We start from the raw sequence: 23,533 nt of genomic DNA, 5'->3' as shown, positions 1-23,533 counted from the left end.
ATGTCCTAATAATTTTGTTCCTTATGCTCCCAGCGGTCAATTTTTCTGATACCCTGAGGGGGATGTGGAACAGTCTGTTCAACGTGAAGAAGCTGATTAATTTTCTCTCTAGATATTTCCACTTTTGGTAATTTGGCCTTTGCCCCAGTATTTGGTGTAGTTTGATTCCATCGGAATCAAGTAAATGAAGCGACTTGACCAATAGCTTGATGGCATTGAGGTATACAAATTTCCTTCTGTGTAGCAATGAGACATAAACACTCCGATGTTATGTAGTTTCTGTCGAATGAGCCTCGGTTAAAGAATCAGCAAAGTAGTTGAACATGACTGCCTTGCACCAGGTTGAAGCAGCTTGTTATTCATGCCCCAGACAAATATAGATAAATATGGTTTCGAATAAAAGGCTACTGCTTGTCTGCTTGGCATAAACAAGACCAAGCTCAAACAAAGAGGAGGAAGTGTGCTGATATCGAGATACAAAAGATCCATCCTAGGTTTACAGGCTTTTCCCACAAGGTCAAGGCAATATCTTCCCATTCAATGAGATAGTACCAGTCCCCAACTCCAAACATCACAACTCATGCATCGAACGCCTCCGGACCTGCCCAGTTCCGTTCAACCCCAAGAAGCCATGACTGCAGGAACGCCTTGTAAACCAGAACCTCCGTACCTATAAACGCCAAACGTGTAAATGCAAAGAGAGGACAAAATGAGACAGCCAACTGTTGATGGAGATGCAAAATGTGTGTACATATAGGAGAAAGTGGTGCTGCCGTTATTTCATATGGCATCGATCACGTGCAACGTATTTTAGACGCTTCATGACCTGTTGTTGTTGTCATCGTCTTCGTGAATGTGAAATTCGGCCGAGTTGTTGTTGGGCCAAACATTTTGTGTACTGGGATACTCGGAGGGTTGACTGCTGACGTTACTAGCAGGGTCACTATATTGGGGATCGACGTTTTCGTGGTCCTCGGCAGCACGTTGGTCCTCGATTCCGGGCCATGGCTCATCTTCAGGGAGTCGCCAACCCTGTGATCGTCGGCCTGGTAAGGCCTGGTCATGTGTAGTTATTTCCATACCGTCCGCGCTCTCGTTGTCTTCCATATCATCAGAACCACTCTCGTAAATATCGATGTTGAAATCAGAGTCATCATCAAGGTCATCTTGAGCGGCTGCGGGTGCCACACTTCCCGAACGCAAAGGCCGTTCTTGGAGAGGAGCGTTACTGAACGGCGTAGCATATGCAAAGGGTGTAGTCCCGCGTGCTTGCTGACGATCGCTAAGACCCATGGGCATGGGACTCGGGGATGCAGTCCACCTTGGTGTAAAGCGGTGGCTGGGAGATCTTGTACGGCGACGCTTCATGATTGCTGACTGGGAGTTGGTAAGCAACGCGGGAGATTGGCGACGGCTTTGTCCATAGGACGAAACACGGCGTCTGCTGAGTGCGGGCGAAGCTTGGATCGGAGCAGCCATGGGCGTTGAGGAAGTTCGAATGTGAGGTGGATGAGAACCTCGTCGGCTGCCAAGGCGAGGCGACGGACCCCGTGCCATAAACGGGCTCGAAGATTTCATCCTTTGAAGAGCTGGATAGAATGTCTGCGATGGCGAGACTGAGGCTGGGGCCTTTTCATTGCGCATGCCCATGGAGATGCCAGCACTAGGTGCCTCATCAAGTTGTTCAGCCCAATTCCAACATTCTTCGAAAGCCTTCCTATCATCCAACGGCTCTGATGGATTAGGAACGGCTGGGCTCATCTCTCTGAGCATTTGCCAGGTCCAGCCCATCTCGTATGCGGGGAAGTCTTGGAGATATGCGTCAGGGTGAGTGATGAACAACCTAGGTTCAGAAGCTCGCATCATGACCTGGCTCAGAAACTGAACGTCCCACACCGCAGGTGTCATCATCTCAGCAGGGCTGAGGAAACGTAGTCGTGAATCTTTATGGATCTTGCGCAGAGGGACCCACGTGGATTGAAGTCCTAGGTATGTGGATGAGCGCGGATCAGTCGTCTGCGGGCGAGAGAATATGTTCATCTCGCGAAAGAGTTGTCCAAAGGCTCCATTCATGGCCATGGTAACGCTGCGAGCATCTGAGCCCTTGACTGATATCGTCTTAATCAAGCCACGACTGCGCAGTCGTCGATCAATGATACTCTTGTCAGCGCAAGCTTTGGGCAAGAGCCATTTAGTTTCTTGGTCCGATGTTATCCAGTCAGGGTATAGAGACATTTCAGAGCGCAGGGTGGTTGCACTGTGTGTCATTGGTAGTTGCGTCCAGTCGTCGTTGGAAATTTGTGGCTCGTTCTTGAACTGCTGAGCCTCCTGCCACACCTTCTTAAGGGGAAATGGCAGAAAAACAACTTCGATCTCGAATGGGTGGGTTGGAGAAGGCATTAGTGATTGTAGTTGAACCATCTGTGCTTGAAGAGATTGGACCTGGCTCCAAAGCTCTTGTGAGTGGCTTGGACGACTTGTAACACTGGTCGAGACCGATAACACACTAGCATCATCGCCACGGCGGGATGCATTGCTGTTGTTATCATTGACAATCTTTTCCACCTCTTCAACCCGGCTTTCCAAATCAGTCATCCGGATATCTGCATGATCATGCTTCTCCTGGCAGTCTTCATGTCCTGCGACGGTAAAGGAAACAGTCTCTAGCCGGTCAAGCCGTTGGTCATGACCACCGACGGTATCAGATAGGTTTTTGAAAGCGCGCCGTGAAATAGCCGCACTGAAAGATGAAGCTCGAGGCTCAGATTCGGTCGAAGTGCCAGCTCCAGGTGTATCAGCTGGTTTATGACCCTGGGAAGTCCATGTAAAAGATCCGTTTTGTGGCACCGAGTCCTTAAATATAGCAGGTGATTGTGAATCCTGGGTCATGGGTTGAGTTGGGGAGGAAGGCCTGTTTTCCGGAACACTGTTAAGTGTGTGAAGACCCTTTCCAGCAAAAGGCCGTATATACTTGGCTTGGATCGATGACGTAGTAGATGCTGTTTGGGAAGCCATTAGGCATTGCATTGGTATAGGTGGTATAGAAGAAGGGCATGGCTGTGACTGTATTAATCCTCCCCAACTTAGGGTATCAGGTATTGAGGCAGAAGCTCCTTGGGTTTGGCTGGCCGTGATCCTGGGATGTGGTCCGATATCTAATGGCATCCTTTGGTCCGGCAATCTTGGGTCTGGCGTCCTTTGGATAAAAGATAAGGCTCCTGGGTTAAAGCTCGTAAAGTCAATTCCAGGAATTACTGGAGGTGTCTTGGTGGTCAGGTCCATAACGGGGCTAAGAGGCTCGCGTCCAGTCCTGGGTCTTTCGTTCTCTTGGCCTGGTATACTCACTTCAGGCTGCTGGATATCACGAGGTCCCTCATCGTGATAGCAGGCGTGGTGGTTGCACATACACCATTGGGATTGATCCGGTGCGGGATTGCCTGTTGGACAACGGCTCCAGAACCTCCGGCATCCGCAGCGAGCTCCATTAGCACCTGGGTTTAAATCCACGAAACCGCACGATCCTCCTGGCAGACTCGGGGTCGGCGTCCTGACCGCGACAGCGTCTGTATATATATCGAAGGCATTTGGGTTGAAGTGGGACGGGTCGAATTGAGTCGTTGCCATTGGAAGTTGCGCGCGCTCATGTCGCGAGGCCAGAATCGCAAAGCAGATAAAACAGGCTCGGCGCCTTCGAGTGGGATATAAGTCTGTGTAAATGTCGCGAATGGTTGAAAGCAGTAGAGGCCGTGGTATGGGTCACGGGTGCTCCTCAACCAGGCCCAGAGGGTCGCAGGCAGAGCGGCCGCCTAATTCAGTTCATCGCACTATAGGTCAATTAGAATCATTATACTGGCTGCCAAGGTCGAAACAGATCCAGGCGTAATCCATAAAAAGCCTGGCGAAAAAGGCAGAAACACGATCCGAGGAAAATGGAGGAGACTAACCACGGCGCGAAAGAGGAGAGGCAGATGGTCGTGGATCGAGGAAACAGCTCTATTTATACTGAAGCTCAGGAGACGAGAGAATCGCAGGCGGACAGGAGTGAGTGGTTGAAAAGAAAAGTCGCAAGGTGATGTAGGGATGCTAGAATTCCTGCCTGCCTATGGAAGATGCGACGAGCAAGCAAGGCGAACAAGGCGACGACTTTTCGAGTGGCTCGCGAGATGAGACTAGGATGTGTATGGGGTTGGAAGTGCTAAAGTGGTGGTGGTTAGGTAGATGTGGAAATGGAATGGTTGAATGGGTGCATCCCCCCACTGTAGAGACGAGACACGCCTCGCTCGATACGCGCACCTTGTTGACGCACTATGGCCCTTTATGGCAAGACATGGTCGCTGCCTTTAAAAGGTTCTTAAAGTGAAGAATGGCGATTTTCAATTAAATAAACGACTACATATTTGATATAAATTCCATGTTTGATTGTTATAAGATCCATTCGATTAGTCCAAGCTCTCAATTCAACCGTTTCAACGATCTCATTACAACGGTTACTGTCAGACAATGAAGCCGCAAATTTCCACCTAAAAGACGGCTTGATTATAGTGTATGCAGGGAGGCACGAAACCTGTTAAAGCGGCAACGCATGTCTTGGAGCAAGTCACTCTCAGAGCTGCTTCTCTGCTTTACCCCGCCTGGTTATGCTAAAGGACACCAGCTTAAGTGCTCAAGTCAGTGCACACTCACCAAAAGATACAAGAGCACAGGGAAGCACTATTAGATAACGATTATTAAACCAATAAGATCCTTTCTACCGTCCCAGTTCTCATCCCCGCCCGGTCTGCGGTAATTGACGGGAGCGAACGGCGCCTCCCTCTGGTCCAAGTCCGTCTAATAAAGTTGTCTCAAACCTAACTCAACATCTGAGCATTGGGCAGACTTGGGAATAATCAGAGCTTCTCAATTACTGAATGGTGACAGTCACAGTTACAGCTGGCATCAAGATATCAATCACAATCACCCCAATTCCTATGGGTGAACAAATCCCCTATCAAGACTTGCCTCAGTTACAAAATAGTATGTCTTGTAATGTACACCACCATACAGTATTCACAAGAGATGAGCGAACCGTGCAAGGATTGAAACGATCATCAATGAGGCAATAACCATATGAGGCTAAAGGCATCATTGGCTACCAGCTTCTCTTCCTGTTGCAATTCGTTTCCAAAATCGGTGTGATTGTCTCTTTGACAAGTGCTATAATCTCAACTCATTCAGTGAGGCGACAGCTGAGTCTTCCGCCTCGAGCAATGGCTGGCTCCGCGAAAAGGGAGAATCCTTCATCTTACAGACCAGAAAATTAAGTGATGTTCTCAAAGCTGTTTCTTCAGTCTTCGTAGATGCAAGTATGATTATCACAATAATGCAGCTGTAAGCTTTGGGGCGGGATTGGTATTCGGCTTGCCCTGCAAGCTTTTGAAATTCAAGAAAAAATAAAACTCTATGTGATGAGTGAAAACGCCATGTCTCGTCTTTAGATGGTTTCCTGTAACAGTGATCCCCAACGTTTAAAAGTAAAATATCCCAAAACAAGATATTACACACAACACCCCTTTATGCAATCGCTATGGTGTGACCTTTGTGGCTCGGCTTCATAAATCAACACATGTCATACCTTCACAGTCGTCATCATCATACTTCGCCCCAACTACCCATCGGGCCGTTGGACGCAATCACAGAACCCGTACCCAAAGACCCACCAATGTCCCAGTAATGCCGTGATGAGACGCTACTTCGTCGAGCTGATCGCCTTGTACTCTGACTCGCGCAGCTACTTGGGTGCCGGATTGCTACGGGACTACTTGGCGTTGTAGCTTTGAACGTTCGACGCTCAGCTGCAGGCCTCATGCGTGAGACCAGCGGATGGTGTTGTCGTACGCGAGCCAATTTGGCCGCTATGTCCTGACTGCTCGATGTTGCCAGGTGAGCTGGTGTGGGAGGAGGGGGATTGCTGGTTCGTGGCATAAACCGAGAACGTAAATAGCGGAACACCAGTTTCATATCCAGATCTTTCTCCCACTCCTCTTGCGTAAAGACATTGCTCATAGGTGTGTCCTGCCTTGAAGCATGCTCTGTCTCGGTTGATGGCCCAGCTGATCTGCCAAGGATATCGATATGAGGGGAAGGCTGCATGGTTGGTTTGAACTGGGGTAATGATGGCTGTTCAGGCTCGGTAGGGCGGATGTTGTCTGTGACGGAATGAGAGGAGTTGGTCTCTGGGATGATTGGAAGTCCAGCGTAGGGAAGTGGCATCTGTTGGACGCGGGTATATGTTGAAAACGCGCCAGGATGGTGCGAGATGTGGCTCACAATTGAACCAAGCTCTTTCGACATCCTCTCAAGCATGTTCAATTGCCACTCCTCTCTATTGGTGAATTGCTGTGAGGAGTCCCATGCCAGATGCTGAGAGGCGCGGGGTGTTGAAGATAGATCCTCGGTATCGTCAGGCAAGGTTTCTCCCAACATGACAGATATTGAGTGATCATCCATTCCAACGATATCTCGCAGAAATTTCTTGGTAAGTTGGGTGAACACGCCTTCTGAATCAGTAGGTGTCTGCACAGCGTCCTCATCGTGCCATGTCATATTATCTGATTCTCCATCATATGCCAGAGCTGATGGCACAGAAGGCACATTGGATGATGGGCGCTTGGGAATTGATGCTTGTGAAAACCGCCGCCGCCTTGTCTCGCGCTGGATCTCACCAAGTAACACTCGACTATGTTCCAAGCGCCACGCTTCGATCCGTTGGCGCTTCTCTGTCTCGTGCACTTGGTCGTGCTCCACATCAAGTTGCCTCAAGTCGAAACTTTCTCTCCGTTGAAACTGCCGTCTGGGGTTGAAACGTTCAAACTGGTAAATATGATCTTGGGCCACGGCGCCCAACGTCGGTTGGTCAAGATGAAAAGATCCCAGTCCATCATGGGCAGGAAATACGGGACTGGATGCTGGGTTTTCCTCGCGCAACTGTTGATAATGCACTCCGGGTATCGACTGGAAGCCAGGTAAATGACCATCAAGACTGTCCAGCTCAGCATCATCCTCATCGTCTAGAGAAGATGCTGGGGCGGATTGCCGTGACGCATCCTCCGATTTCGCAGCCGGTTTCAAGCTTCCTAAATCGCCCACCCTTGATCTCCCAGGAGTTTGTAATGAATGGTCTGTTTCGGTAAGATATGATGTCGTCGTCACATCAGTCGGCGCGAACAGCACCCATGCCTGCGATTCCTCTGGTTGTCGCTCTTGAGCGATAGGCACTTCCCTTCGCGGGAGTTCTTGTTCGTCGACCGGAGGCCGTACCACGCGTTGAACCGACTGTCGAGTCGGCTGATGAAAAGCCATGATTGTCGCACTCATTCAGTTATCGCGAAGTCGTGAAGTTGATACTGATAAGGAAGTGGCGGACAAGATAAGATGCGTCGATGATGGAAGTGGACCCTCTAGATATGCCCGCCTATGTCGGGGGCTTTCTTGGAGAGGCAATATGAGCAAGTATAGAGAGTGGAATAGTGAGTTGCAGGAGCTTGGTAGCTTGTGATCCAAAACGTCGAATAGACCCAAAATTGAAGGATGAAGATATCAAAGAGGTACCTAATATAAAGAAGGAAGATTCAAGAACAAGGATGTTGGGGGAGAAAGAGAGATTCGAATTAGGTAGTCTCACTAAAGCAGATAGCAAGAAAAAGAGGCGGGAAGGATGACAAGATTGACCCAACCATGCAACCCAAGCTAGGCCTGTATCCGTACCTTAAGGCTCAATAGGATGCGACTCTCATACCTAGGCGTCATCTAGACGCTCTACGCTGTACTGTAGTCGGGGGTTGATCGGCGGGTGGGGGGGAGAGACGCTCGCGTGTTCAGTTGCTGTCCATCCATCCACAACAACCTCTGAAGTAAAGCTCAGCTGGTTACCTGGGTATGCTGTTTTGTTTCCAGTCATTGTTTCGGGTTGCGGCTTATCATATATACGTAGAGAGTGTACTTCAACGCAGCATCCGGGTATGCGGACACTATCATGTCAAGGGTCTCAAGAGTTCCTAACGTCCTAGACTATGCGTTCCACTCGACAGAGTCCACCCGCATGAGTCGCCAGCACGGCTGGATAGACCGCATTAACTAGACCGTGCAAGCCTGATTCCCGTCCTTCTGCGTCTGTTATTATGCACAGGACAGTATTATACGTCTGACGTGGATGGGCACAGCATGGCATTTCGGGCCTGCTTATTACATGCTTGATGCTGCGCTTTGCTTTGAAATGTTGTGCTGACCGATATTTGATGTGCCTATCAGGCGCCGGACGGTTGAGATATCGTTACATCCTTCGAGAAGAAAAAGGGTCCGTGGTCGAGCCAAGAGGAGATGCAGGCTGATGAGTTGCTCTTCAGTACTCTGTACCTTGCTGGTTCCCGCGACCTGACACAACCGCAGGTGGTCTACTGGCCCTCCATCTCGCTGCTTTAGTGTCCACCACCCAGCCACCTTCTCATCTCATTCCCGCTGCATCTGATCTGACTGTGTTAGCAGATATTACCTGTACAGTTCAGCATCTCTAAGAGGCAACGTCACAAGTCCAATGTACTGTACCTGCCCAAGCTGATATCAATACAATGACATGTTGTCAAGTTTTTACCATTCGATAAAAGAATAAGCGAATTTACACGACTGAGCCACTACGTAATAGTAGCCTCCTCAACCATTTTTTCATGGACCAGCGATTCATGCTCACTAATAATGCGGGACAGTCCTGTATTGTCCAACGGCTATCCCTGATGACTGGCCAGACGTTGGGAGATAAAGGATGTGCGCTACCTGTGACCTGGATGGCGTCACAAATCACCCAAGTGAAGTCATGTGGCCTACCGAGACAGAGAGGAGTAGCTTTGTTTCTAAGATATCCCCAACAAGACAATGTCTCGCTTTTATGCTCTACCAATAGTTGTTTATCAGATTTCCTTCCCGTAGATATATGAACTATGTGTCAAGTTGGAATCACAGAATGACGGTGGAACGGTAGTATTTCTCCTGCATTAAATCATGTTACAAGGTGAGCATGAGCACACCACAATCCGGCATTGACACGAGTGGATGGACGGACGACATGCTCCGCCAATCACCAGTTCGAGAACGGAGGAATGCCAGATTGGAGCTGATGGGCTAGGTAAGCAAGGTCGTCATAACGTGTGTAGATTACAGCGCCGCAGTCCAGAGGCACATTGAGCTGTAGATACTTCTAAGCCGGATCACTCGGGCAAGATTACTGAGATTACTGACATGTCTGTTGCTGATTTCCACATCAAAAAAATATTCATGAGATCATCATATTTATCACCAAGATTGTCCAGTGCAAGAGTGTCCAGTTCTGAATGTAAGATTTCAATTTGCCTAATCGACGCCCTTTAACTAGATAGTTTTAAGAGGTCCTTATTTGACAAGCCATTTTGACGCCAGAAAACCCATATTCCATCCTATCAATCATTCCTTTAAGCCTCAGACTTGAAAGCGTCGGGGAAGCGACGGATGTTGCGCTCCAGAGAACCGTGGTTGGAGAGGAACTGGACGTAAGCACCGTCGACCTTGACGCGGCCGGCAGCCTTCTTGTCGAGGTACTCCTCACGGCGGAGAGGAGTGAAGCCCCAGTTCTTGGAGACAATGATCTTTTGTCGGCCAGGGAACTTGTACTGGGATCGGCGGAGGGCCTCGAGAGCAATGGCACGGTCTGGTGGTTGATTAGTAAGATGACTCAAAGTTGGTTTGTAATCGGATTTTGACATACTAGCATCACGAGTGCGGACGCTCATGAGAATCTGGCCAATGTTGACACGGGCGACAGTACCGTTGGGCTTACCCCAGGCACCACGCATACCGGTCTGAAGTCTATCGGCACCGGCACAAGACAACATCTTGTTGATACGGACGACGTGGAAAGGGTGAGCACGGACTCGGAGGTGGAAACCCTCCTTACCGGTGTTCTTGACGAGGTACTTGTTGGCGCAAATACGGGCGGCCTCAAGAGCCTCAGAGCTCAGCTGCTCATACTCGTTGGAAACGAGGTGGATGCAGAGAGGGAAGTCATCGACGTTGGCGCGCTTTCGGCCAAGATCGAAGATTCGGATCTTGGGGTCGGGGACACCACGGTTGAACCGAGACTTAGGATACGGCTAGAGATAGAGTCAGTATGATGAAGGTATCGCCAAAGGGGAATCTCGTCGCAGTCAGAGAATCTGCCTCCGCAAAGGAGCAGCACTGGGGGATTTCGTCATGCAATCACTTCCAGAGACCCGAAATCCTCCAATATTCCTCATAAACGTCGAGTGCGATAAAACGGACCTTGTTCTTGCAGTATCGGTAGCAACGAGCGGGACGGCGCGCCATTTTGTCGGATTGTTGATTGATCTGGGCGGAGTTGGTTGTGGGAGGGAAGATGAGTTTCGCGAGGGATCCCAAATGCCTGCCTATCTCTGAACTGTGAACGCTTAGAAATCCGGAGTCGCCACCCGCCCCACCCGATTAGGGCTCACAAGGAAAGTGGGTCCTTCATGGGGCACACTTTCCTCAAAATCATTTTGACTTGGACTTTTTTTCGACTCAACTCCAGCAATCCATCACCAAACGACAAGTCGCCGCCAACCAGTCGCCCAATCAGTCAAAATGGCCCCCCAGAAGAAGAGCAAGAAGGATGCCAACAGCATCAACTCCAAGTTGGCGCTTGTTATGAAGTCCGGAAAGGGTATGCAGGAGAATTCCCAGAAATACTGATAGACGAACTTTTGGCTAATTATCTTCAGTCACTCTTGGTTACAAGTCTACCCTCAAGAGCCTCCGATCCGGCAAGGCCAAGCTCATCATCATTGCTGGAAACACTCCTCCTCTCCGCAAGTCTGAGCTTGAGTACTACAGCATGTTGTCCAAGGCCCCCATCCACCACTTCTCTGGCAACAACGTAAGTCATAATTTTCTTAACACTGCTGTCATCTTGCAGTTTCCTGCAAGATGACACTTCTCGGAAATGCTTGCTTGACAACATTTCTTTGGCTTCAAGGACTCTCTAGTCCTTGCGGCCTACCCAGAGAAGAAGTCATCTCGACTTTGGAGGGTTCATAAGCTTACTCGTAATTCCACAGATCGAGCTCGGTACCGCATGCGGTAAGCTCTTCCGATGCTCCACCATGGCCATTCTCGACGCTGGTGACTCCGACATCCTCAGCGACCAGCAGGCTTAAATGTCTCGTTGATAGAGAATGTTTTTCAAGGCGTTTCGGGGTAAAATGGGTCTAGGGCATTTGAGGATATACCAAACAAGGGTGATGAAAAGCGACGACTCTTAGTGAGAACATGTAGTGCAATGCCAAGCATCGCAGTTCTCCCCATGGCCTATGTGTCGTGGGCTTAATTGGACCTGGTACTGCATGCCGGTTCAAGTCAATGAAAGAAATAAAGCTCATGAACATTGTTCCCCGAAAACTATTTTCCTTTTTACTGTGATTGAGTGTCCCCTACATGTAGTTGCTTCCAAGCCTATCCTATTGTCGAAGTAGTCGTAGGTACTTTGCGTACCAAGGATTGTAGATATAGGTACAGGTTGAGCTACTGCCAGTCTATCAGGCTGCTTTGTCTTCTCGAGGTCGAAGTGTTCTGAGATAAACTGATTTCCCCAGAGCAAAACAGCGGTTCATCAGATATGCCTTGGCTGTCAAACAGCAACCAATTTTATCAGTGAATCAATATTGTCATATCAACAGATATGGGAAAGTTAGTTATTGAGAAGAATATTGTTTTGATATATTGAGTTTTTGAAAACAGCAAAAAGAGAGGAAGAAAAAGAAGTCGATATTGGGCTTTAAAAATCGCAATACACCATCGAATTGGTTTAGGATTTAGAGAAAATCGAAAAGGCTAGAGCTTCGGTTCAGAAATCAAAAAAACAAAATAGTAACTGACATAGCAACGAAGGGGAGAGCAAATATTCTAGGCATTGTACGAGACTATATTGATATTATATCAAGCCTTGTTTTGTTTCATTCAACCTTGACCATCCGTTCTTAAATTAGTGGATTCCTACCCTTTGAATCCCCAGTTAAACCCTTCAACGGTGATCAGCAGTGAATACATCAACCATCGCTATGGGGATTATTCAAATGCCAGATACAAGTAGCTTTCCTTATTCATTCCTCGGCTGTCAAAATAATGCACTGTTCAGTTGCCAGCCAGTTTACTAGTCTATCAAAACAATCGCAAGATACCCATTTAAATTCCCATCCCAGCATAACAAAGCTTTAACCGCAATTTCCAACCTCCTCATGGGATATGCAAAACCGAGGTCATGCAGCATGCATTGATCAATGCCTGGTCTTGTCTTCGGCAGGAGAAAAAGCTAGGTGGGCACAAGGTTCAAGCAAAGCAATGTGACAGCAGCTTCTGGGGAAAGATGCGAGAAATCCACATGAATATCCCCCTGAGAGAACCGTTCCATTTTAACAGCCAGTCGTTACTTGTTCGACACTACACGTCAGCAGTGTCACGGAATGAGATTGGCTGTTACAGTATGAGTGAGATGCACATATTAACTGTATAGCAGAGTCTGATGAGGTGGCTTGAACGCCGTGATCGATTGTTAACAAAGGTTTGAGTTTAAGTTCCTGCATAACTTCAGTTTATTCTTAATTTCCTTGTCCTCATCTGCCGACTGCAACCCAGATACGAATTTTTCTTTCTTCTTTAGTCCCTACACATTCTCATCTCTTAAAGTTTCGACCTTCAAAACATCGACTTCACCGCCAATACAGTACAATACAGTATTCCCTGGCCAGGCATAGCTTGTTTCAACGGCATCCAGGCTAGGCTGCCCCAGAAATATCGACCTTCTGGACGCCAACGCCACACGCTAGAGAGGCAGGCCCCTACCCCGTACCTAGCAACGTCCCTTCTGAGGCGCAGACGGACTGTTGTTACTGTACCGTATTTGGTAACGGTAGAGACAGGACACTCCTATTTCAGTGCCGACCCTTCTTGTTGGGTGCATTATCCAAGTTCCAGATCACCGGGCGAACGTGCAACACAACAGAAACCCCAAGAAGTAGACGTTACAACAACTTTTTACCACTCAATATCTATACCCGACGGCGGATGTTCTGGTGCTGCTCTCATATTCTTGAGACACCGCCAACTGCTCCTACACTCCGTCGCTGAAACCATACGACCCAACCCAACCCAACCTACCCAAGTTCATATTCAACATGTCTGCCGCTACAAAGAAGCCCCCGGCGGGTGGTGTTGGCCGCGTATCTCAAGCCGATTCTTCTTCCTCAGCAAGCCCTTCTCCTCCACGTCCTGGCTCCCGATCAACTACCCCTACCAGCAACGGTCATTCCCGAACTCGATCGCTACGAACCAACGCACCTGTATCTGCTCGTGCCGCTATCGCCCGCAGAGATACTCTCAGTGCCTCTGATTCAGATGCGCGAGCCGAAGCTGCTGCTGCCGTAGAGGATCTCCAGAAGCGTTTAGAAAATGAAGAGAAGTCCTCACTTCAATACAAGCGCCAGGCGGAGGTTCTCCAATCCAAGCTAGACGAGGCGGTCAAGGAGTCGGCCAAGTTGGAGGAAAAGGCACACGAATATGAAGAACAGATCGAGACTTTGAGCAACGAGAAGCGAGAGGTTACTCGTCAGATGCGTGAGATGGAATCCATTTATGAATCGGAACGCAGCTCTATTCTTAAGGAGAAAGAGGAAATGGCAAACAGAGAGGAGGAGATGCAAGCCATGATCCAGCGACTCAAGGAGAGTCTAGCCCAGCGAAACAACATTGTTGAGGACCCTCGTCCTTCCAGACAACGTGAGTACATTAATCATTTCCCACTGACCGTCCCTTCCCCAGCTCACAATTGTTTAGACTCTGGTAATTCATCACCATCCCTCGAGAATGGCAGCTTCGCACCCCCCTCCTCCATACAGCGCAGCGACTCCCGAAATAGCTCGAAACTTATCCTTCAGAAAGACAAGCTTATCGAATCGCTACGACTGGAGCTCGCCGAGGCTCAGATCAAGTTGGTGGAGACAGAGAACCAGGGTGGCGGTCGACTACATGAGGTCGAGCGACTCCTCATGGAAGCCCGCATGGCCAACGCTCGCCTTATGGAGGACAACGAGAGTTACCAGCTTCTGCTACAGGAGCGCACCCTCAAGGGAGACTTTGGACAGAACGACTTCAGTTATATGGGCAGCAACTCCAACCAGGACGCCTTGGCGGCTCTGGAGGGTAAGGCGCAAGGCTCTAGTCTTGCTGATGAGTTGTCCGAAGCGACTGAGGGCGAATCTGTCTCTGATGGTGACCGCCGTCTCGAATCCGAGCTCAGGTCTATGAAGGAGCAGAACAAGGCGCTCACACTATATATTAACAAGATTATTGAGCGTCTTCTCCAACACCAGGACTTTGAGTCGATTCTTGACACGTCCGGCGATTTGAAAAGCCTCCCAGATACCAATAAGGAGCTTCCTCCTGCCCCTGCCGACAACAAGCAGCAGCAACAGCAGCAGCCATCTGCAACTATCCTCCAGCGAGCCAAGTCTATGGCTGCCGCCGCTCCTGCCAAGCCGAGGCCTAGGCCAATTTCCGTCATGCAGCCCTCCACCTCCTCAGACCACACCGACCCCGACAAGGCGCCCAGTATTCCCATCGGCTTATCCAGATCAACGAGTTCGCGGCGGAGTCCACGGCCACAGTCAGACCAATTTACTGGGGCTGCCAGCTTGGTCAGCCAGATGTATCGGGGGCCAGACGGCCCCGTCTCTCCACCACTTGGGACTCCACGGCACTCCCAAACCTTCTTCTCGCCCCCCAACAACTCGGGTAACCCTAACGCGGCCGCCCGGGTGCCTTCCGGAGCATCGGTGGCCACCAGCGGCAACTTTCCTGGGATGCGGAGTGAGACGTCAAGCTTGAGCGGAGAGTCTGGTGAGTTGTCCATGTCGACGCCGCCGTCGCAGTCGCCGCCCCGAGCCCATTCTGATAGGCACACAACGTCGTTCGCGGGAGGCAAGCCACGGCCACTTCGACTGGTCCAGGAGAACCCTGATGCCGTCAAGGAGAACAAGAGGGCCAGTTGGTACTCGCCATTCACCTGGGGTGCCAAGAAGGAAGAGCAGCAGGTGCCTTCAGGCAACCCGATTCCCGAGTAGAGCGGGAAAAGGCTGTAGGAAGAACCTGAGCTCGAAGAGATTATGCCGTGCGATGGTGCATTGTTAATGGGACGCGATGGTTGGATATATACGTTCATGGAGCATCCATAGGGACTGATGACTGGTCATGTACGGTTCACGTCATTATATATAGCGGCGTTTGGTTCATGGATTATCGTTGGCTTTACCGATGCCGTCTCGCAAGCAATGGGTGGTTTTTTAGGGATTGTCCTGTTTATCCTTGGGATATGTTACGGGCAATGCCAGGCTATTACGGATGCACATGACTGTTGACGACGAATTGAGAATGGAGGCATGATGTTTTCTAGATATAGACTTATGAAAAGCACTCGTATAGCGAGTTTGCAATCATGACATTTTGATGATTTTGACTTGTTATTTTGTGTTGTATGTAGTGAAATCTATCAGTGCCAGAAGACAGCGTCGACTGTGGCTTGCATTCTACGACTGTAATTTAGTGATTTGCCTTGACAAAACGTGCAATAAGCTGCGGCGCAGTCTGACTCTTTGGCATGACCGTTACTGCACGGGGTTGCACAATCTCGTTCAACCGTTTTCTCCCATCTGACCAACCATTGCTGGCCTCAAATGCAATGTCTACTAATCCAGAATAGCCAACCTCCCAATTGACCAGTTTATGAGCAGATGCCACCGTTCAAATCAAGTAATATGACGTCTCTATCAGACCCTACATGCAGCATGTGCAAAATCAAGAGGACTCTGCGATGCCACTTAACCGATGAACTCACCAATGAGTCTACATGTACAAGAAATCACTCAGATGCTATGATGTGTAAAGCAATTATTCGTAAGCGCGCGCATAGACAAAGACATGCCAACACAACACACATATCTCAATAGGCAAGTGGTCTGTGGCACGAGGAACATCCCGTTGACAGCTCAGACGGCGCGACGCGGGATGATCATCTGCGCAGGAACCCGAGGCGGCGATAGGCCGGGTCATGACATGTCAGCCTCGGACGGGTGAGGTAGCAGGACAAAGAAACTCGGGAAATGGCGCGTGGGATTTGGGGGATCAGATAGGCTGCTAAGGGATGAGGTGTACAAGTACGTACATGGTAATTTGGGGGGACACGATCAGGATTGTGACTGATAATGATGATGATGATTTACTCGGGATTGGTGGTGATTGAGTTTGTTATTTGGCCGTCATGGCAGGGGTTCAGAATTTGGCAGCTGACTCTGACCTGACTCTATTATCAGAACCATATTCGTTGAAGGATTCAAAGAGGCAGGACGGTTCAAGTGGCTGAGCATTTAGAATCGGTGATTGAGTAAATACACACTCGGTTAGGGCTGACGAATCGAGATTTTGGTGTTCTCGTTGTTGCATCTCGAAACTTGTCTTGTTCACCTGCATGAACCTGGATCGAATTCATGTTACACAACCCAAGGATGGGGGACTCTATGGCAGGTCAAAGGTCAGTCACTCGCTCGGCCTTGGCCGTATCGATCTTGTCCTCCGTAATTGAGCCTGATCTCAGAGACATTTATTGGAAATTGTGGCTTGGGTCTTACTCGAATCTCTTACTCTCTCGTCGTCTGTGCCTTTGAACATGTGCCACACTCGAAACCTGTGGTGGAGACAGATACTCGTGTCAAACTGTGAGAGGCTGAAGAGGACATAAGAGTGGCTTCGTTTAGATCAAAGCTGAGTGCTTGCTTGGTTGGACACTGCCGTTCCTGTTGCATTTTAAGCAGGGAGCCGATGTACCCCAGGATTCAAGACTTTCCGTCAGGCATCTGTCGTGAACGGAAGCCGAATCTAGGACCCGACATATTTCGAGTCACAGGCCTCGGAAGGGCGAGCGGACGTTGATACCCCTCCGTTATTGAGGATGCATAGGACGAGGGGAAGCATGCATCATGCAAATGGTGTTCAAACGATACGCATACATGTTTCCGTCTGGTCCGAGACTGTGGTCCATCAAAACGCTTCAGGGTAGCTGGGGTTTCAACTGTGAAGCGCAAGTACAACGCTTGGAGCAGAGAGCGAAACCTGGGGAGGGATTGACGGTGCAGCGACAAGGCCTTGCCTTGCTATGCAGTAGTCATGCGACCCCGTCGCCTCTTTTTTATTTGTGTGTTGTTATTTTGTGCCAAACTCGGCTACTAAAATATGGCAGCTCAGCAGCCGAGGCAGCATTGCCATGAATTCCCAGTAACCAGGACTAATAACCATGAACCTTGTGACGATATGTAGCAGCGTTGACAATGATCAGCATAACTGCCTGCCTGCATATTCGTTTGTCTGGGGAGCCCCCCCCCAGGCGTACGCAGCATTGATAACGGTGTTTAATTCCGTAGCTCCGCCTGGGTGCTGTAAAAGCTGAGCAACAAATCAAGTCTATCAACCGGGATCTTTCCCATTCACGACTCCAACGTCTCACATGTGCCCGGACTGTCCTTTCCGGTCCCCGGCCACCGAGATAGGAAAGCATTGTCAACAGAATGTGCGGTCAAAGGGAGTCATGAGTTTTTTTCCTTTCTCTTCCCTGACAGCGACGTGAATACCGAAAGGATACATACGATTATGGTATGTAAGAGTCGGTGAGGTTTCGTAGTGTCAGTGTACCATACTGCTAGGGCTAGTGCCGTACGGTTCCTGGGACGTGAGCAAACAAAGTGCCCTTATTGTCGTTGGAGCGGTTTCCGGGACTGTGGTGTTGTTTCCGGCTGGCTTGTCTGCTTGTCAAACGGGGCCTTTTCTTGCTAGTGAAATGCCCTGGTCAGGACGGCCTGTCAAGGGAGTAGGAGCAGGAGGGAGGACCGGCTATTGGGGGCCTGTCTGTCCGATGCTCGCGGCGTATGCCTATTCCTATTCCTATTCCTAATCCTGCCCCTACCACGGAAGCCACAAGTTCCATGACGTGCAGCCTGTAAATTGTGACTGTCAGATTCGTAATTCTGCGTTGCAAATGAATGTCAAAAGAGGATGGTGAAGCAGGTTTTCATCGCCCACATGATGGGTGGTGAGTATTGATTGCTGAACCATAGAGTATCACCAGAGCTTGAGCCACTAGGAGCCGTTGTAAACGTGGCTGCGAGTGTCTCTTACAGTGGGCTATAGACTCAGTCAATAAAAGATAAGCCCTCACCAGAAAGACTGCATTGTATATGTATGTACCTACATAGTATTCAGCCGTTTGGTGCGGGAGCAGGGCTGTGTGTATCCAAATTGGTTACATATTGAATTTTCCCCTTCTGACCGTCTTTGCGAGGCCCATCAGGGCCCTCTTCTAAGTCGTCTTGATACGCCGGGGACTGGTTCGTGAGTTCCTTTCCTCCCCACCAACATCGATTCGTCTGTATTGCCGATGGTATAGCGACTTTGTCTCGAAAGATCCGAGACTTGAGACTTGGCATTGTTGAAAGAGATTGAAAAGAGGGGCATTAAAAGAAAATAGCTTCTTCTTTTTCGTCCATTTTTGTCTTTTCTCATCCGGTGCAACAAACCTGATGAATTGTGGTGATAATGGACGAGTGTAGCTACATCAAGTTAGCTACTCGTCTAGCTTAACAAAGAAGCGAAATAGAAGTCGTCGAACCCAGGTGCTTGATCTGAGCCCAGATGATTCTGTGTGTGGGAGCAATCAGGTACCGGCTACAGGGGTATCATCCGCCAAATGCCAACCAGGGACTCTCCGCTCCGCCCACGATTGGATCCTTGATGTTGCGCCCGGTGCCAGGAACCGGTTACAGGGGGAGTTGTGAGTACGAATTTCATTGTGAATGGCTCACGTCTGAAGGCTGAGTGAGTGATGGAGAGGGAGAGAAGAGACAGATACTGTTGGTTAGGCCTCAATTGAACACTGACAAAAGGATTTACATGGCGATACGACACAGACCACAAACGCACTGTTAGTCCTTTTTAATCATGACCTGCTTTCGTCATTCATTTTTCGTTGGATGTTTCTCAACATCACATCGCTCGATGCCCAGACCTGCCTTTGGCTTGGGCTTAGGCTTGGTGCTTGCTTGTTCGGCTTACCAGGTATACTATCCGAAACTTCGAGTACATGCTGTACTGTACCAATCTCGCTCGCCTTACTTGCATACTGCTACATATTCATAGTCACATGGCCAATTGTCTCGTCCTTGATTGATGTTCTGTGTCTTTCAGTACGTAACTACTCAGCCTGGTTAGCACATCGAGGGCAGTGGGATAGCCCAACGATTGTATCTTGATGGGCACATACTGTTCACATGTTTAGAATGGCAATAAGCTATTAGTTTTATCCTTATTTTCTAAACAAAACGTATGCACAGTAACGCCAGTCCTGTGTATGGTCGTTTCCTGCGTCACTTATAGTTGACCAGCAACCCAGCCCACACCCACTTTGGCGTCAATCAGTGAGGAGAAGTCCTATCCGTAGTCAAGGATTCATTGATAGACTGTAGAGCATTACGACATTGCTTTGGTGTCAACTCTAACATGCCCCTCGTGGCTTATGTTTACTTTTTGTCATGATTTCTTTTCCCTATCAATGCCTGACCTAAACCTCCGAATCGACAATCAATAAAGCAATAAATGTGTCAATATTGACACCCACGCTACCCTCGACTTATCCAGCTCAACAAGAAAGAAGTCTGGTCTCACATCAAACAGAGCAGGGCTTTACCTAGCAGCCTCCATACCTACTCGAGGTACCAGGTCAAAGTCGACCCGACAGATTGTGTCATGCTTCCACGCTAAGTTAAACTGACCAATCCACTCGGGCTACCCCAGCCCAAAACCGCCCCTACGTGATTCCTTTTTCAGGTTCCGTTTCCAGGTCCGGGCCCATCTCAACCCATGTCATTCTGATTTTTTGGGGGGCGTATCTTCTCTTCCGGACGTCGCTGTCAGTCAAAGAGTGAGAGAGAAAAAAGACAGTGAAAAAAAAAGAGAAAGGCGAAGAAAACATTTTCGCATATGCACCAGCTGCATTAGATTGATTCATTTCCTTCCCATTCCCACCGAGCATCGGTACCTTAGTACTACTACATACAGCACCTACAAGTACAAGAACCAGACCATCACTCAACGGGCAACGGGACGGACAGAACTGCCCTGCGGATATAGGTACGGGTCGGGTACAACATCAGCGTCACCTTTTCTGCCTTTTCCCACTAACTTGCCCACAGCAACTCAACTCACACCAAGAGTTACAGCACAGTTGCAACTACGCTACATCCACCCATCACTGGCTTGCTCTCCCATACACCCACCACCGTCACTCCCACCAACCACTACCATCATTGCTACCTCCATCTGTAACTCACTTTAGGTATTCCCACTTCATCACTCACTCTTGACCTCAACACCACTTTTTTTTTACGACAACAACAACCCATTTGCTGCATCTCGTCATCGCACCGTTTTCCCTCCTTCCACTAAGGTCCAGCCCAGCCCACCGTATCATACCGTGCCATTCGATTATTTCGCTTCCGATTACTCGACAGTTAATCATCCTGCATCGACGTGACATCCTTTCTAGCCGTATCCCGTCTTCCATATCCTCAACGGACAGGTGCCAGCAGCCCTCCGGAATAGGTTGGCTTAGCTTCGCGAGCTCTTGCTATTGTCTCGAGGCCTTGGATTCCGGCCACACGCCCATTCTGTTTCAATGACGAGCCAACCACAATGATTCATGCTGAAATCTGCTTTGCAATTCATTGTCCCTGCTAAGGCCCGTCCCGGTGGTATGCTCGCTCGGCATTCACTCCACCACTACCACAGGCCATCGTCATTATGGACAAGTCATCTGCCGTCTCAGACGGCCCTTCCGGCGTCGGTCGTGCTGCTCAGAACATGACTGACAGGCGGCGTTCCAACACCCCCGACCCTTCTGCAACGTCCTCAAGCGCATCGAAACAATCCTCCGCCAACAATTCAATAGGCCCTTCGCCCCTGGCTTCGAGAGATTCTTCCCCCACGCGGCGTCCTCGCAGAACCGCCTCGGCTAACCGGTTGACTGGTGCTCGATCTCGAAAAAACAGCCAGACCGATAACAGCCCTTCGCGCCAGAAACGACCCAACCCATCAGCTGCCACACCATTACGCTCTCTGTCTTCGACAGCCACACCCACCCTTGTGTATTCCCAGGAACAAGAACAACAAATCCAAGCTCCGACACCTCTAAAGCCAAACTTCAACGTAGACCTCAAGGATAGCCCGCGATGGCCTATTTCGCCCCGTTTGCGATCACCACCTCCCCAATTTAGTACCAGGCCACCAGTGCCTGCTCGTCACAGCGACCAGGAGCTCCCTTCTATCAACGTGCAACGGCCTACGCCGTCTCCACAGCCGCCCATGGAGAACCAGGCAGCATCGGAGAGTGAAATGGAGGAAGCGTATCCCTCTGGTATGCGCACTCCTGCCAGAGGGCCGTTGGAGACTGTCCAAGAGGTCAGCTTGCCAAACTCACCCAATCCTCCTAGCAGCACTGCTTTGGTGGAAAAGATTAAAGAAAAGCTGTCAAACCCGGATAATTATTCCGATACTGCGCTTGTCGATGGAAGGACGTTGCGGGCCAGAGCCAGCTTAATCGGCCAGGAAAGTGGGAGCGATACCAGCAATAACAAAACTGAGGCGCGGAGACCAACATCTGTCCCTCCGCCCATGATTACTCGACAATCTAGTGTTTTGTCGAATAAGCAAATGAAGTCCAAGCAGGATGGTTCAATACAGACCATGACAGTAGAGACTGAGACTGTCCCAAGCGTACCTCAGGTTGCGCTCACTACCGCCCAGAAGGCTGAAGCATCTACTGGAACCCTCAAGACCAAGCAGAGCACCGAGACAATCAAGCCCAAGAAGGACAAGAAAAAAGCCACACGTAAGCAACCTGCCGTCAACGCAGGGAATGGTAAGCCAGCCAAATTGTGACTGACTGGATATGCCTGCTAACACTGCTCCAGCATCGTCCAAAGCTGATGTCTTCGAAGCAACTATCGCCAGTGCTGTTGATGAAGCTAATACATCGGATTCCGAAGAGACTTTTGTCTATGACTCCAACCCTCCTGATAACAACGATCGAGCTGGACGGCGTTTTCATTCGCGAACTCCTAGCGCTACATCGATGGCTAGCCAGGCTGATCGCCAGAACCTGCGATCTATATACGGTATCATCGAGGGCGTTGGCCCTTCACATGGGCCTAAAAAGACAATGAAATTCGTCAACACCTTTAACCCGAACGGAAATGAGACTTTGACAGTCGAAGCTGAGGACGGAAAGGGTTCCAACCGTAGTGGCGGCAGTGGCTCGACAAGAGGCACGGCAAGACACCATCATCATATCGGTCGCTGGGGTCGGCAGCCTGGCAACGGTCATGCCTCGCTCTTCGATAACGAGTCCCCGTTCCCGAATGCCGCGAGATCGAAGCTTGCTAGCAACAACTCTCGCCACTCTTCAGGACCCCCAAGCCCTCGTCAAGCTCATTCCAACCGCAACTTCGGCCACAAACGTTCAGCGATGCAGATGTCGTCCAGTTACGATATGGATGACACAACAGGTGCCGATGATGAGCGCACACCTCTTATCGGCTCGGTCCGCTCGGGTCGTTCAGGCCGAAATCGCCATGGACCGCACAACCTCCGACAGGCCGAATCACAGACATTTGCAAGGCGGTCGTCATACCTGAACCGGTTTGCAGCATGTTTGGTCCTCACCATGATGTTCATGCTTGTGATCACCGGCGCCATCGGCTTCATGTTTGCGACTTCCCAGCCAATGACGGGCATCGAGATCATTGCCATACACAACGTTGTGACCAGTGACCAGGTTTTGATGTTTGATTTGACCGTCAAAGCACATAACCCTAATATCGTTGTCGTTACGATTGACCACGCGAACCTGGAGGTATTTGCGAAATCGGATTACACAGGGACCGATTCAGATTGGTGGGCTCGGCCATTCCCTCACGGCCCAGATGATCTTCGAATAACCGATGACCCGGAGAACGACCCCCCATTAGAAGATCCCGATCCCGACGATGACCTCCGACCCAACGTTCTTCTGGGTCGTATCATGGAATTCGATAGCCCACTGACGTTTGAGGGGTCCCTGTTCCATCAGGGAACGTCTTCCTCGACCGGGGAGATGCAATTACAATACCCCCTCAACAACACTATAGGGGGAGCAAGACGATGGGAACGAATTTACCAGAACGAGTTTGATTTGATCGTTAAGGGCGTGGTCAAATATACTCTTCCCATGAGCGCCCGTATTCGTAGCGCTACGGTATCTGGGAGGAAGGCAGTCAGCCCAAACTCTTCGAACGATCCGTCGAACAGCACCAATGTTGATCTTTCGACCTAGACGAGGGACTGCCCC

At 49.7% G+C, this 23,533-nt stretch overlaps 7 protein-coding genes across 7 annotated transcripts; 4 read left to right on the top strand and 3 right to left on the bottom strand.

Annotated features, from left to right (window-relative positions):
* Nucleotides 1–295: 295 nt before the first annotated feature.
* FGSG_10248 (uncharacterized protein) lies at nt 296–3,624 on the bottom strand (the record flags this gene model as incomplete). Its single annotated transcript, XM_011320897.1, has 1 exon — nt 296–3,624. The coding sequence occupies one exon, from the start codon at nt 3,622–3,624 to the stop codon at nt 820–822; it is 2,805 nt and encodes a 934-aa protein (XP_011319199.1). The 3' UTR covers nt 296–819.
* Nucleotides 3,625–3,929: 305 nt separating this feature from the next.
* Nucleotides 3,930–4,360, top strand: FGSG_13724 (uncharacterized protein; the record flags this gene model as incomplete). Its single annotated transcript, XM_011320896.1, has 2 exons — nt 3,930–4,041; nt 4,110–4,360. 2 exons carry the CDS (start codon nt 3,930–3,932, stop codon nt 4,358–4,360), a joined length of 363 nt encoding a protein of 120 aa, XP_011319198.1.
* Nucleotides 4,361–5,628: 1,268 nt separating this feature from the next.
* Nucleotides 5,629–7,338, bottom strand: FGSG_10247 (uncharacterized protein; the record flags this gene model as incomplete). Its single annotated transcript, XM_011320895.1, has 1 exon — nt 5,629–7,338. One exon carries the CDS (start codon nt 7,336–7,338, stop codon nt 5,629–5,631), a length of 1,710 nt encoding a protein of 569 aa, XP_011319197.1.
* A 2,010-nt stretch (nt 7,339–9,348) lies between these two features.
* FGSG_10246 (60S ribosomal protein L10-B) lies at nt 9,349–10,428 on the bottom strand. Its single transcript, XM_011320894.1, has 3 exons — nt 10,324–10,428; nt 9,770–10,154; nt 9,349–9,712 (listed from the first exon to the last, which is right to left on the bottom strand). Exons 1-3 carry the CDS (start codon nt 10,366–10,368, stop codon nt 9,477–9,479), a joined length of 666 nt encoding a protein of 221 aa, XP_011319196.1. The 5' UTR covers nt 10,369–10,428; the 3' UTR covers nt 9,349–9,476.
* Nucleotides 10,429–10,592: 164 nt separating this feature from the next.
* FGSG_10245 (uncharacterized protein) lies at nt 10,593–11,457 on the top strand. The gene is made up of 3 exons (XM_011320893.1): nt 10,593–10,723; nt 10,782–10,936; nt 11,118–11,457. Exons 1-3 carry the CDS (start codon nt 10,645–10,647, stop codon nt 11,214–11,216), a joined length of 333 nt encoding a protein of 110 aa, XP_011319195.1. The 5' UTR covers nt 10,593–10,644; the 3' UTR covers nt 11,217–11,457.
* A 1,772-nt stretch (nt 11,458–13,229) lies between these two features.
* FGSG_10244 (uncharacterized protein) lies at nt 13,230–15,173 on the top strand (the record flags this gene model as incomplete). The annotated part of the gene is made up of 1 exon (XM_011320892.1): nt 13,230–15,173. One exon carries the CDS (start codon nt 13,230–13,232, stop codon nt 15,171–15,173), a length of 1,944 nt encoding a protein of 647 aa, XP_011319194.1.
* Nucleotides 15,174–20,949: 5,776 nt separating this feature from the next.
* On the top strand, nt 20,950–23,518 carry FGSG_10243 (uncharacterized protein; the record flags this gene model as incomplete). Its single annotated transcript, XM_011320891.1, has 2 exons — nt 20,950–22,066; nt 22,119–23,518. 2 exons carry the CDS (start codon nt 20,950–20,952, stop codon nt 23,516–23,518), a joined length of 2,517 nt encoding a protein of 838 aa, XP_011319193.1.
* Nucleotides 23,519–23,533: the final 15 nt, after the last annotated feature.

This window comes from Fusarium graminearum, chromosome 1, assembly GCF_000240135.3.
Source record: "Fusarium graminearum PH-1 chromosome 1, whole genome shotgun sequence".
NCBI classification, from domain to species: domain Eukaryota; kingdom Fungi; phylum Ascomycota; class Sordariomycetes; order Hypocreales; family Nectriaceae; genus Fusarium; species Fusarium graminearum.
The sequence above is the reverse complement of the archived record's forward strand: the minus strand, read 5'-3'. Positions and strand labels throughout refer to the sequence as shown.

Coding starts and splice junctions, on each gene's coding strand:
- FGSG_10246 (XM_011320894.1), bottom strand. CDS start 10,368: ATGGCGCGCCGTCCCGCTCGTTGCTACCGATACTGCAAGAACAAG. Junction 10,155..10,323: donor ACCGATACTGCAAGAACAAG/GTCCGTTTTATC, acceptor CTCTATCTCTAG/CCGTATCCTAAGTCTCGGTT. Junction 9,713..9,769: donor CGTCCGCACTCGTGATGCTA/GTATGTCAAAAT, acceptor ATCAACCACCAG/ACCGTGCCATTGCTCTCGAG.
- FGSG_10245 (XM_011320893.1), top strand. CDS start 10,645: ATGGCCCCCCAGAAGAAGAGCAAGAAGGATGCCAACAGCATCAACTCC. Junction 10,724..10,781: donor TGTTATGAAGTCCGGAAAGG/GTATGCAGGAGA, acceptor AATTATCTTCAG/TCACTCTTGGTTACAAGTCT. Junction 10,937..11,117: donor ACCACTTCTCTGGCAACAAC/GTAAGTCATAAT, acceptor GTAATTCCACAG/ATCGAGCTCGGTACCGCATG.